The sequence below is a fragment of the Pseudorca crassidens genome, chromosome 4, assembly GCF_039906515.1.
Source record: "Pseudorca crassidens isolate mPseCra1 chromosome 4, mPseCra1.hap1, whole genome shotgun sequence".
In the NCBI taxonomy this organism is placed as follows: Eukaryota; Metazoa; Chordata; class Mammalia; order Artiodactyla; family Delphinidae; genus Pseudorca; species Pseudorca crassidens.
This window is the reverse complement of record NC_090299.1, coordinates 44,684,523-44,698,671: the sequence shown is the minus strand read 5'-3', so window position 1 is coordinate 44,698,671 and position 14,149 is coordinate 44,684,523. Positions and strand designations below refer to the sequence as shown.

The following is a 14,149-nucleotide window of genomic DNA, read 5'->3' as shown; positions in this document are numbered from 1 at the left end:
GTGAATGTATTTAGAGATAGGGCTTTAAATAGATGATTGAGTTAAATATGTCCTTATAAGAAGAAGAGATTAGCACACTGGTAATGCCAACAGAGGGACAATCACATGGGGACACAAGGTGAAGGAAGATAGCTGTCTGCAAGCTTCAGAAGAATAGAAGCCTTAGAAGAAGGCTTAGTGAAACCAAACCTGCTGACACCTTGATCGTGGACTTCAAGCCTTCAGAAGTATGAGGAAATGAGTTTCTGCTTTTTAAGCAACCCAGTCTGTGGTATTTTGCATGGCAGCCCTGATACAGGCACAGATAGGTTTGAAAGTAAAAGGGTAGGAATAGACATACCACGCAAATATGAAACATAAGGAAGCTAACGTGGCTATATTCATATCACAGTAGACTTCAGAACAGGGAGTATTACCAGGGATTAAAATGGGATATTTCATAAGGGTAAAGGGGTCAATTCACCTGGAGGACATAACAATCCTGAATCTGTATTACCTAATAACAAAGCTTTAAAAATAATGAAGCAAATACTGAGAGAACTAAAGGGAGAAATTCTCAATCACATTTGGAGATTTTGACACCCTTTTCTGAGTATTTGATTGAATGATTAAACTAATACCAGCAAGGACATAGAAGATTTGAACTACACTTTTAACTAACTTAATGTAATTGATACCTATAGACAATATGCTGAACAACTACAGAATAAACTTTTGTCAAGGCACCTAAAACATTCACCAATATAGACAAACTAATATTCTTCATGAATGCAAAATCCTCAACAAAATGTTTGAAAATAAAATCAAGCAATATATAAAAAGAATAATACATCATGACCAAGTAGAATTTATCCCAGGAATGCGTGGTTGGTTTAACATTTGAATGGTAATCATGTAATTCATCACATTAAAAAATAAAGGGAAAAAAGAATCACATCGGGACTTCCCTGGTGGCGCAGTGGTTAAGAATCCACCTCCCAGTGCAGGGGACACAGGTTCGAGTTCTGGTCCAGGAAGATCCCACATGCTACGGAGCAACTAAGTCCTTGCGCCACAACTACTGAGCCTGTGCTCTAGAGCCCGTGAGCCACAACTGCTGAGCCCGAGTGCCACAACTACTGAAGCCCGCATGCCTAGAGCCCGTGCTCTGCAACAAGAGAAGCCACCCAATGAGAAGCCCATGAACCGCACCGAAGAGTAGGCCCTGCTCGCCGCAACCAGAGAAAAGCCCACGCACAGCAACAAAGACCCAAGGCAGCCAAAAATAAAAATAAGTAGTTTTTTAAAAATTATTAAAAAAAAGAATCATATCAATAGACGTACAAAAGCATTCGACAAAATTTAACATCCTTTCGTGATAAAAACTCTTCAGTCCATGAATAGAAGAGAATTTCTTCAACCTGAAAAAGATCATCTATGATAAACTATGTAAACATGCATAATGGTGAAATGTTGAACACGTTCCTCCTAAAATTTGAAACAAGGCAAAAATTCTGCTTTCACTACTTAACATTGTCATGAAGGTCCTAGCCAGTCCTATAAAGCAAGAAAAAGCTACAAATTAGAAAGGAAGAATAAAAGTATATTTATTTATAGACAGAATGATCATGATTGAAATATTCAATGTTGTTAAGATCTTAATTTACTCTGAATTGAGCTATAGACTCAGTTCAATCCCATATAAAATCCCAATAGCCCTATTTGTAGGAATAAATAAGCTGTTCTGAATATTGATATGGAAAAGCAAAGGACCTAGATAAAAGAAGAATCTTGAAGAACATAGCTGGAGGACTCAGGCTTTCCTGATTTTAAGACATTATGAAGACATTATGAAGAGTAATAAAGACTATATGGTAGCAGTATATAGATAGACAAATAGATCAATGAAAAACAATGAGGGTTCTGGAAATAGACCTACACAAAGATGTTAGATTAATTTTTCTTAAAGGTGCTGAGGCAATTTAATAGGGAGAGGAAAAGTTTTTCAACGAATGGTGTTGGAACTGGATAAACATATGAGAAGAAATAAACTTCAACCTCTACCTCACCCCATGCATAAAAATTAATTTGAGATGTTCCTTAGATCTAAACATAAAGTTAAAACTATAATACGTAGGAAAATATCTTTGAAAATTTGGGGTAGGAAATGATTTCTTAGGACATGAAAATACTAATCATCAAAAACAATTGATAAATTGGTCTTCATCAAAATTAAAATGTATGCTCATTAAAAAAATGCCAGTGAGAAAATGAATAGACAAGCCACAGACCTATAAATCAACAATAAAAAGACAAGCATATTTTTTAAATGGACAAAATGTTTGAATAGACACTTCCATAAAAAAGATATATGAATGGCCCATAAGCACATGAATATGTACTCAACATCATTAGTCATTAGTGAAGTGCAACTTAAAACCAAAACGAAATACCATTTCCCACCTACCAGGATGGCTAAAATTAAAAGACTGACAGCACAAAATGTTGGCAATGATGTAGTGATTGGAACTCTCATGCATTGCTCCTGGGAGTGTGAAATGGTACAACCACTTTGGAAAACCATTTGATAGTTTCCTAAAAAATTAAGCATATACCTACGAGCAATTCCAATTCTAGGTATTTAAGCAAAAGAAATGGGAACATATATCCACAAAAATATTTGTACAAGGATGTTTCTAACAGCTTTATTCATAATAATCCAGAAGTGAAAACAGCTGAAATGTTGTTTATCAGTAGGAAAATGGATACACAAATCATGGTGTATTCATGTAATGAAATACTACTCAGCAGCCAAAAGTATGAACTACTGACATTTGCAACAATGTGGTTGAATTCCAGAGACATTATGTAGTACCAGGTGATTCTGTTTGTATGATGCTTAAGATCAGGCAAAACTAATCTATGGTGATGGAAATCAAAGCGTTGGCTGCCTGTGGATGGTGGATTGACTGGAAGAGGGTGCAGGGAAGTTTTTGGGTAATGAAAATGTTCTATATTTTGATTGGGGTGTTGCTTTTATGGTTGTGTGTATTTGTCAAAACTCATTGAACTGTACATATAATTTCAATAATGTAAACTTTACCTCAATAAAACGTTTTTTAAAATAACTGAGCCCTGGGAGAAAGTCTGGTCCCCTCCCCAGGGAAAGTTTACCTGTTCCACACATCCAGCCTGGTAGTGTCACTTATCATTCTTGCTCTAGACTGCTTCACTGTCTATCACCTCTGGCTTCTCCTAACCAGGGCTCAGACCAAGGCATCGCCCCTTTATTGTTCCTTAAATATGGTTATGTTTAGCATAGCTTCCAAAAGTTTGAGGATAACCTAAGAGAATTAGGATGCAGAGAAAGAAAACTTCTCAATTTATTAAATGTTTGATTAATTTTTTATGTGATTATTAACTATGTGCCAGACATAATGTTAAGCATTTTTTAAGATATTTACTCTATTAAGCTTTATAACAATCTGTGTGAAAGGTACTATTATTAACCCCATGTTATGGAAGAGGAAACCCAGACAATTTGAAGAGCTCAGCCAAGGTCACATAACCAGTGTAGTAGAGCTGGAATTTGAACCTGGGCAATCTGGCTCTAGTGTCCATGCTCTTAACCACTTCGCTATGCCGCCCTTAGCATCCTGCCCTTCCTTTCAAGGGTCCCCTCTGTCCATGTTGCTGGGCCTTTTCACCTCTGCCAAGCCAGAGTCCTTATCATGGCCTTTCTTCGCAGTCCAGGGCCCTAACTCCCTAACCTCTGGTCCTCTGGCCTGATGTCTTTGCCAGAGGAAGCAAAACGTCATTGAGTCCCAGCAATCTTGGCAGAGATGCCCACCATGTGGCATCCTTTTGCACTGTTAAACAGGATAAATACTTAACTTTACAATCTCAACCAATCACATTTGAATTTCTCAGCTGGTTTAAAAGCCCAGAACTGAGTACAGGAAAGTCTCCTCCAAAAATATTTGTCAGCATCTCTTCTAGAATACAGAAACTACTGGAGCTTTAAACCAGCGTTTTCTTGTTCTTGCTACACACACAAAAAGGCCTATTTATAATCCTCCTATCTATAGCTGGGAACAGTCAGTAAAAGTTTTGAGTGTGCTTTGAAAAGTGTAAAGTACTGTATTCAAGTAAAGCATCATTGTTTTGTTATTTTTTTCCATATGCAGGAAAAGTTGTGAAATTAGACCACCAGAGACCTCTTCTTTTGAAGCCCCCAGGGACCCCATATAAGTAACTCTAAGCTCTCAGTCATTCTGACAATTAATCATCATTTATTAAGCACCCACTAAAACAGATGCCGGGTGATTCCAGCTGAATCTTGACAGTATCCCAAGTGCAATAGCACTGAGAATTTGTAGTCAAGTGGCTTTTTAAAGTCCAAGTGAGATGTCTCTCATTCAACTAGCCGCCATCGGAGCTCCCTCCCCCCAGCCCGAGTGGCTGAGATGTTATCAGGGTGACCATGTCATTTCCAGCCTGAGATCTTTTGTGATTTTGGCCTCCATATCTTCAAAGGATCAAAGTGCCCCTCAAGGAGGGAGGTGACCTGCAGCCTCTGCTGGGCTCTTTGCCGAAGGAGAAGGCACCGGAAATCCAGCGTCTGCAGGAGGAGTGGCAGAGCCAGAAGGCCAAATTGCAAGCCCAGGTAGAAGGACAGCCGTGGTGGGGATGCACCCTCATCCTGAGTGAGACCCTACCTCTTCCTTAGTCTTGCAGACAACTTTGGAAATGCATGCAGGGTCTGATTCTTGTTCAAGCTGGGGAGGGTATTCCAGGTCCAGGGCGAGGTGGGATTCTTGGTTCTGTTTATTTATTCATTCAACACCTGCTATGGCTCATGAGCGCCTGCTAGGAGCCAGGAACTCTTCTAGGTGCTTGGATATCGTCAGTGAACAAACCAGACAAAAGTCCTGCATTACAGAGCTTGTATTTTAGCAGAGGAGGTGGATACAGACAAAAAATACTAGACCTAGGAAATAAGCAAAGCACATAGTATATTAGAACATGTTAAGGGCTTCAGGAAAAAGAAAAAACAGGATGAAGGAGATTTGGAGGCTGTCTGGTGATGAGAGGGTGCGTATAATGCCAAATAGGGTTGTCAGGGAAAGCTTCTGTAAGAAAGTGAGGTTTGGGCACGGGGGGCCACGCAAGGGAGGCTGCTGTGTAGACCTTTGGAGGGTTTTCTGGTCTCTTGATTTCTCTTGGGTGGCATACGTTCCAGCCCTTCTTCCCTGTTCCCTGGCATCCATGGCTCTAGCTGAGGAGCCCCCAGGAGAGCTGGCTGTCCCCGGATTCTTTACGCTTGCAGCTTCTACCCCCCTCAGAGTTCCCTTGGATAGAGGAGGCTCAGCTGGGCTGCGGAGACGTTCAGAAAGCTTTTATATTTAAAGAAAATCCCAGGCGGGGTGAGGGGCACAGCCTGAGGTCAGATGCTCTGGCGGGCAGGTCTCGCAGATGCAGCAGGCTCTGGAGCAGTGCACCAGCAGCTACAGGGAGGACCTGCGGGCACTCAAGCAGCTCTCCGACCGCGAGCTCCAGGAGAGCGTCCAGCAGAATCAGGTGGCGAAAGCTCAGCTCGAGGCCGCCCACCAGCGAGCGCTCCGCATGCTCGAGAAGGCCAAAAACCAGGAAGTCAAGGTAAGGGTGCTGACGATGACGTCCACTAACTACTACCTAGCACTTGCTGTGCAAGCATCTGCTCGGCAATTTATGAGGTGCCTTATGTACATTATCTCCAGTCCCCACAATCATCTTACGAGCTCATTATTATCATATTCTCTTTCTGGATGAGGAAAGAGGCTCAGAGAGGTTCAGTAACTTGCTCAGGGTCACACAGCTAGTAAGTGGCAAGACAAGGATTCAGACTCAGGTCCCTTGAGCTTCCGGTACTGCTTTTCCCCATCTGCCCATGATCTTGATATTGTAAGAAAAACTTTCTTTCATGACTTGGGCAATGTTATGCATGATGTGTGCTAAGGAGTCAGGCTTAGCCTGGCAGCTGAAAAGAGGAGGGCAGCCCAGAGTTGAGAAAGACCAGCTCAGCAGAAATAGACCTTCCGAAGGGCTTGGAAAACAATGATGACCTCGGCGATGTGTAATCAGCAGGGAGGATCAGGCATCTTTCACCTGTCACCTCTACCTTCTGCTTTCTCAGAAGGCCTTCCCTCCCTGCTGTCTCAGGAGATGGGCTCCTACTCTTACTGTTACAGATAGCACACTGTCACCACGGGCTTCACACAGCGGGCTGGCTTCACACGCTAATTCCCTCTTTGTATGATCAAATTCACCAAACTGGAAGCCCCTTGAATCCAGGAACCATCTCCACCTGTCCATTACTGAATCCTCTCCTAGCTCATAGTAGCTAGGTACTCAAGGGTCTCACTGAATTAAAGCCTCAAGTTTAATTTCCCCTTCTATAAATTGGGGATATTGAGACCCACTTCTTTGAGATGTCAAGATGATTAAATGAAAAAACGTGGGAGTTGTGGTTTTAAGGTGGCAAAATAAAGACTTCTGAATTCTTTCCTATTGGAAATGCTCTAAAAAACCAATGAAGACACACAGCAGAAGCATATTCTGTTCAGATGAAGCTGGGAGACATCTGTACCCTTGAACCACAATATATGAGGACAGGAAACAAATGGAGACATAGTATATGACCGTGCAGAGCAGAGAGACTCAAACCAAACCAAAGTGCCTGAAGACAGAGAAGGACGAGAATCAAGCTGACAGTGGAACTCAGAGAAGCCAGGAATTGGAGGCACCAGTTGAAACAGAAGGCAAGAGTGAGGTGGAGGGTATGACTCACCTAGAAGCCCAGATTCCCAGCTTACCCAGCACAGTCAGCCAATTACCTCTGTCTTATTTAAGGACAAGAGATTGGGGTGGGGGGCAGCGATCCCTGGGTAAACTAAGCCAGAGAGACTCTGAATTAGGAAGTGCCAGTCACAGAGGCTGGGATGAGGCTTGCATGTGTGACTAAGTTTAGGTGAAAATCTGTGTACTGAACCATTCGGTGGACTACAGTCACCTCTGTCACACCCCCAGCAATGCTTTCTCTGCTCAGCTCCAGAAAACAAGCAGCTAGAACCGAGATCCCCAGAGGAACTCACCATCCAACAGATGCCCCCCTGCTGCACCACCCCAGGTACAGATGGAGTTTCTGATTATCCTTCAGTGCCCACTCTTAAATATGAAGAGACAGCAGAAGATTACTAAACTTTCGAGGAAGTCTCTAATGGGAGAGTGGGAATCCAAGATTATCAAGAGGAAAAGAATGAACTCAGAGGAAATGGCTAATGCGGGGAACAGAAAAAAAAATTCAATGAGGATTGATATCCTCAGAATTAAGAGATTAGATTTGCATCCATGAAACAAGGACATGTTATTTGCAAAGGAGGGGGCAATTAGAGCAAGAAAGAGTTCTTTTAAAATATAAAACAGGATAGCAGAAAACTTAAAAATCAGTAAATGAGTTGAAATATAGAAAATGAAGAAACCTTCCAGACAGCAAAGTAGAAAGACAAAGAAATGGATGATGGGAGAGAAGGAACCAGAAGTGTAGAAACACAATCCAGGAGGCTGATATCTAGCAAATAGGAGTTCCAGAAAGAGATCATGGAGGGGAGGAGATTTTCAAAGAAATAACAGAATGAAATTCCTACAAGGAAATGAAAAAACCCCGACCCAGGCTTGTCTTGAAACTTCAGAACACCAAGGAAACAGAAGAAATTCTAAAAGCTCCCAACGAGGAAAACTGGTACCAGCCTCAAAGTACTTGAATCCACATGTCATCAGACATCTCAACAGCAACAGGGAAGCAAGAAGATCATGAAGCAATTTTGAGAAATTCAATTAAAACCATTAGCAAGAGTGAAAATTGAATAAAAATATATCAGACAAATGAAATATTAGGACATTTACCTTCTGTTATCAGTTTATGCCTCTCAGCTCTTGATGCCTGCTTACGATAATGATCTGGATTCTTTAAGCATTTCTCCTCCTTTACAGAGAGCACAGTGTTAAGCTTTGTCAGTAGAAGGCGCTGGAGGCACCTTGCAGGAAGAAGGAGGCTTCTCTTCCTGGTTCCGGCAGTTGCATTTTTGTCCTGTTTCTGGCTTCTGTTGCATAGTTGAACAGAGTTCTGGGTGTGTGAGGACATCGGGTGATACTCCCCCAGTGACTTCACAGTGATCTCGTAGCCCTGGTCCAGGCCCAGTGACTCCTGTGGCCTCCCGATGTGGACACCACAGACTCCATCCTCACACCTGCACACCCTGACTCTTTCTGGGCTCCTGCCTGTTGGCTGCTGTTGCCTGCACCCCAGAAGTTTGTTTCTTGCAACGCTCCCAAGGCAAACACTGTTCCCTCTGGCCCTCACGCCTGCATTGGTGCCCCTGTTCCCTCTGGGCACCTGCCCATCTGTGGCTCACCAGCACTGTGGAGGGTTACTCCTGCTTGACTCTGGCCTGGGCAACCTGGTGATCTCCATCAGTGAGCTGCCACCACACCTTCTCCAACAAGATCTGGATCCCAGGCTGGGGAAGGGCTCCTCCTTCCAAGCTTTCCCTTTCTTGAATGCTCTCCCTCAGCCTCAGGATACCCTTCAGAGTTCTCTTTGCATCTCTACAGTTACTCTCCTATCAGAGCTTAATAGTTCTTTAGATTCAGTTTCCCTTGTTTAAATTACTGTGTGGTTTCTATCTCCTGTTGGACCCATACATCTTCCATACACTTTTCCTTAGAAAGTTCCTTGAAGAATATCCCACCAAAACAAGGGAGCAAATCAAGAAAGAGGAAAGAAAAGGGATCTAGGCTACAGAGAATCCAACACAGGAGAAGGAAGGTTTTAGGAGCCCAGCTATGCCACTGGCTGAGGGAACAACTCAGTGTAGACTGGAGCATGATGACTGAGGGCTCTTGAAGAGATGCCTCCGAGGAAAAATAGACCTGGTGGTTTCTCTGACCGATTTGGCCACGTGAAAGATTGTAGTGAAAGTATTTTACAAAGCTTTTAGAGGTTGTAGGAAGACTTAGCCAAATATCCAAAAAAAACTAAGCAAATTAAAAATGCAGTAGTTATTAATGCAAGGAAAAACAAAACTATGTATAAGGTAGATTTTAATAATTATAGTTCATTTAGCTCAGCAGTAAATGGTACTCACAAGAAGGATAAATACTGAATATATTTCACTGTATTTAAAAAAACCAAGATAACTCTATATAAGGAATGGAAGGGGAAGAATGTATGAGACCAAAATCCTCATCCACCATAATGGGAAGACAATTCATAATTTCTAAAATAATCAAGACACAGCGGGGCTTCCCTGGTGGCGCAGTGGTTGAGAGTCCGCCTGCCGATGCAGGGGACGCGGGTTCGTGCTCCGGTCCGGGAGGATCCCACATGCCGCGGAGCAGCTGGGCCCATAAGCCATGGCCGCTGAGCCTGCGCATCCGGAGCCTGTGCTCCGCAACGGGAGAGGCCACAACAGTGAGAGGCCTGCATACCGCAAAAAAAAAAAAAAAAGCAGAAGGAAGGTACTATCTTGTTAATGGCGGTAAATATCAGAAGAAAGAACTAAAAGAGTTGCCAGTGGCTGCCTCCAGTGGGCAGGATGCAGAAGGAGGAAGAAAGAGGGCTAAGAGGTGCTGGTTTTCCTTTTTTGAAAATATTATTTGACTCTTTATACTATGTGCATGTATTGCCCCAATAAAAATATAAAATAGGCTTTTTAAAAAAAAGAAAAGAAAAAAGAAATGAGATCATGCAATGTGGACTGCTTGGCACTTAGTAGGTGTTCAAAATTTGTGAGTTCTGGGACTTCCCTGGTAGCACAGGGGTTAAGAATCCGCCTGCCAATGCAGGGGACACGGTTCAAGCCCTGGTCCATGCGCCACAACTACTGAGCCTGTGCTCTAGAGCCCGTGAGCCACAACTACTGAGCCCGTGAGCCACAACTACTGAAGCCCGCGTGCCTAGTGCCCGTGCTCTGCAACAAGAGAAGCCACTGCAATGAAGAGTAGCCCCCACTCGCCACAACTAGAGAAAGCCCACGCGCAGCAATGGAGACCCAATGCAGCCATAAATAAATAAATAAATAAATTTATAAAATTTGTGAGTTCCTTTTCTTCCTTCATTCTCTTAAATCTTTTTCCAGGTTGGCTTGCAATCTATAAGGGCTCAGGCTGCCGAGATTCCCAGGTTATTTGCTGCTGGGTCACGCCAGCCTTTGGGTTGGCCTGAGCTTTACCCCTCCAGGCTTTAGGCCTCAATCCCCTGCAGGAGGCAGAGGAAGCACAGAGGGCTGGCCCACCTGCAAGGGAGGTGTCCCAGGGCCTCCGACTGATTGGAGGAAGGAGGATCTGGTGGTGAGAGAGGGGGAGGGTGCTCTGCCCATTGGGGGGACCCTGTGGTTCTAAGCCCCAGTCCCTGGTCACCCTGGAACCAGATTCACGGGGTCTTTATTGCTGGCTCCAGTCTGCATGGGATGGTTCCAGAATGAGACAAAAGAGACAGGTTGCAGTTCTCGTTGGAGATGGCAGACATCTGGTCATTCCTAACACAGGATAGTGATTAAGAGTGGGATGCCTGGGTTCAAATCCTGGGTCTGCCACTTAAGAGGAAAGAGAGCTTAGGCTTCCTTGTGCCTCAGGTTCCTCATTCATAAAATGATGGCTAATAGTATGTACCACATAGGACCACTGAGAGCGTCAAAAGAGATAATCCACGTAAAGTGCTTAGAACAGTACATGACTGAATAAGAGCTTGTCTTAGTCTGTTCAGGCTGCTCTAACAGAATAACACAGGCTGAGTGGCTTATAAACAACAGAAATTTACTTCCCACAGTTCTGGAGGCTGGAAGTCCAAGTCTCAGACTCGGACAGATATGGGGTGTGTTGAGAGCCTGCTTCCTGGCTCATAGATGGCCATCTTCTCACTATAACCTTACATGGCAGAAGAGGAAGGGAGCTCTCTCTGAGGTCTCTTGTATAAGGGCACTAATCCCATTCACGAGGGCTCCACCATCACGACCTAAGCACCTCCCAGAGGCCCCACCTCCTAATTCCATCACATTGGGGAATAGGTTTCAACATATGAATTTTGGGGGTGGGGGGACACAAACATTCAGTCCATAGAAGAGCTCAATTTTAAGAAGATCCACTCTTCTTACTCATGCTCATTTATTGAGCATTTACCTTGAGCTACCATCGTGCTGAACTCGGGAAATACGAAGATGATTAACACAGTCTGCCCATAAAGAGCTCACCTCTAAGGGGAAAGGCAGCCACTCAAACAGGTTGCTGTAATTCAGTAAATTGGAGCCATGAGATGGCCGCACATGGTATTTTGGGAGCACAGGGGAAGGAGACTTTATATAGGATGGAACATGGAGAGTTGGGGGTGAAGTCAGGCTGCTTAGGAGGCCCCAAACCAGCCACAACAAGAGCAAGGCAAACAAGAGGCTAGAGCAATTTGCCAGGGATGAGTGTCTGACTTGATATAAAATCTGGCGGCTAAACCCTGCATGGTCTTCACTGCCAAGGGCTTCTGAGCCGGAAGGCAGGCAGGGCTGACCTGAAGACGCCGGGTCAGAGTGAGAGAGTTTGGCTCCATCTTTTACAAACCTTTGCTTCAATCTCTCCATTCACATTCCCCGAGGGATAAAAAGGTCACCAGTTGGAGTTCTCTGAGGCTTGCAGCAAGTGCAAGAGGAGGAGAGTATCGGAGAGTTTGAAAAGTGCAAGACTTTTCTGTCTTATTAAACTCACCAGGGGATGACTGAGTTTCCCACGAGAGGAGTAAGACCGTTTTTCCCCATTTGCTGGGGAGCAGCAAAGCAAAGACGCTGCGGTCTTCAGGTAGCTGCCTTGCCTGCTCACCCCTAATGGGAGCCTCATGCATTTGCTGCAGTCCTATTTCTCATTGTTCCCAGGGGCTGCATGAGGGAGCGGGTAGGGCTTGGGCCCTGGACGCCGCCGCCCATGGGTCACACTCCTGCCCCCGCCACTACCTGTCTTCAGTCATGGCGCTTCACCTTTCTGAGCTTCTTTCCTCCTAATCCTGCATCTTTTCTGTGTGACCTTGGGAAAGCGAATTCATCCCTCCCAGCCTCAGTTTCCTCACCTGAAAAGTGGTGTGTGATACTGGAACTCTAAGAAACTATTAGTTTCTTACTGCTGCTGTAGCAAAATTACCACAAACTTGGTGGCCGAACACAGCACAAATTTATTATCTGACAGTTCTAGAAGCCGGAAGTCAGAAATCCTAAAATCAAGGTGTTGGCAGGGCTGTGTCCCTTCTAAGGGCCCTATAGGGGAGAACGTGTTTTCTTGCTTTTCCTATAGCCAGTGTCTGTCTGTCTCTTTCCTGCTCTCTTCCTCCTAACACCAAATTCCCAACGATTGACCCAGCTTGGATCAGGTGTCCACTCTGGTCCAGTCAGCTGTGAACAGGGGTTAGGTTCACACAGCACAAAATGGCTGCTATGGCCAGACCATCACTGTCATTCCAGATGGGCAGGGGAGCATTCGCTGTAGCCTGATAAGCTCTCCATCAGGGAGTGGTGAGTGCTCAGGGCGGGGGCCCCAGCACAGAGGAGGAGCTAGGCAAAAGGGACAGGTCTCCCCTCTGTGCCCACTTCCTTGCCTCCTTCCTCCCACTTTTGCCCACAGGCCACAGAGGAGCGCTTGAAGAAGGAATCCAGCCGCAGCCTCCAGATCCAGCACCAGGCGCACCGGCTAGAGCTACAGGCCTTGGAGGAGAAGGCCCAGCAAGAGCTCCAGGGAGAGCTGGAGAGGATGCAGGCTCAGCAGGCGCTGTTGCTAGGTACGCGGCCGGCTGTGCACCCAGCAGGGTTCACACGCGGAAACCAGGGGCAGCAGGGGGCCCAGGGGTAGGGGCCGGGGTGACTCTCCCGGCTCTGACACCAACAAGATGTGAGATGTGGGACAGGTTGCCCTCAGCCTCATTTTCCTTTTCTATAAAGTGGAGTTACACTTGTCCTTCCATCATAGAAGCATTGTATGGATTTGATGAGATATTAAATATAAAATGCTTAGCATATAGCATGAGCCCAGTGAGTGCAGATAATATCATCGTCATTGATGAACATAAGCCAGATCTCTGAGCCTTCGTGAGAGTTTCCTGAGATAACCTCAAACGCTCATTTCTGAAGATTTCTGCAAATTTGGGGACTTAGGCCCCCAGGCTCCTTGCTGTTCCCTGTCCCCGCATTATCCCCAGCATGAAACTCACCTCCTCTTCAGTTTCTACAGCAAAAACCTGTCACACAAAGCATTCTAGAAGTTTCCAGAGGCAGTAAAGAGCTCCAGAGCTAAATTGTCTGAGCTTGAAGTCTGACTCCAGTGCTCACTAGCTGTGTGACCTCAGGCGAGTTACTTAACTGCTCTGTGATGCAGTTGCTCATCTGTAAAATGGGAATAATAATAGTATCCACCTCATTGGGCTGTTATTAGAATTATGTGAGTCTATACATGGGAAGAATAGAGCCTGGTACATGGTAAATGCTATGTAGATGTTCACTGTCATTATTGTTGAATATTCCAACTTTGCACGGCTGACTCCAAGGGCCTCTCTCCATTTTTGTAGATCATCTCTCTCCCTCATTTTCTCTTTTACTCTCATCTTCTTTTTCACTCTTAAGAGCAAGACCAATGCCCTCCTTATTTCATGCCTAGCATTCAAGACCATATTGACCTTTTTTTTTTTTTTTTTTTTTTTTTTTTTTTGCGGTACGCGGGCCTCTCACTGCTGTGGCCTCTCCCATTGCGGAGCTCCGGACGCGCAGGCTCAGCGGCCATGGCTCACGGGCCCAGCCGCTCCGCGGCATGTGAGATCCTCCCGGACTGGGACACGAACCCACGTCCCCTGCATCAGCAGGCGGACTCTCAACCACTGCGCCACCAGGGAAGCCCCATATTGACCTTTTAAAATATTTCTTCAATCCCAGACAGGGCTCTCCTTAAGAGAATTCTGGGAAGAGCATTTTCTTTACCTCCATAAGTGAATAAGTTCTACCTGCTGCTTGGTTGAGTTTTCATTATACAGTATGTCCTGTTCACTGCATGTCAGCACGTCAGCTCTGCACGTTTCTGGATGAAGGAGAGAGAGAGAGAGAGAGTCCCACAG

The 14,149-nt window shown here is 44.9% G+C and overlaps 1 protein-coding gene across 1 annotated transcript in view; it reads left to right on the top strand.

The window, feature by feature from the left end:
- Positions 1 to 14,149, top strand: part of FAM184B (family with sequence similarity 184 member B) — a 115,424-nt gene that overhangs the window by 85,551 nt on the left and 15,724 nt on the right. The window contains exons 9-11 of the mRNA XM_067735596.1: positions 4,516 to 4,645; positions 5,446 to 5,637; positions 12,673 to 12,826. Of these exons, the coding sequence (XP_067591697.1) occupies positions 4,516 to 4,645; positions 5,446 to 5,637; positions 12,673 to 12,826 (476 nt within the window). The remainder of the gene's footprint in view (positions 1 to 4,515; positions 4,646 to 5,445; positions 5,638 to 12,672; positions 12,827 to 14,149) is intronic.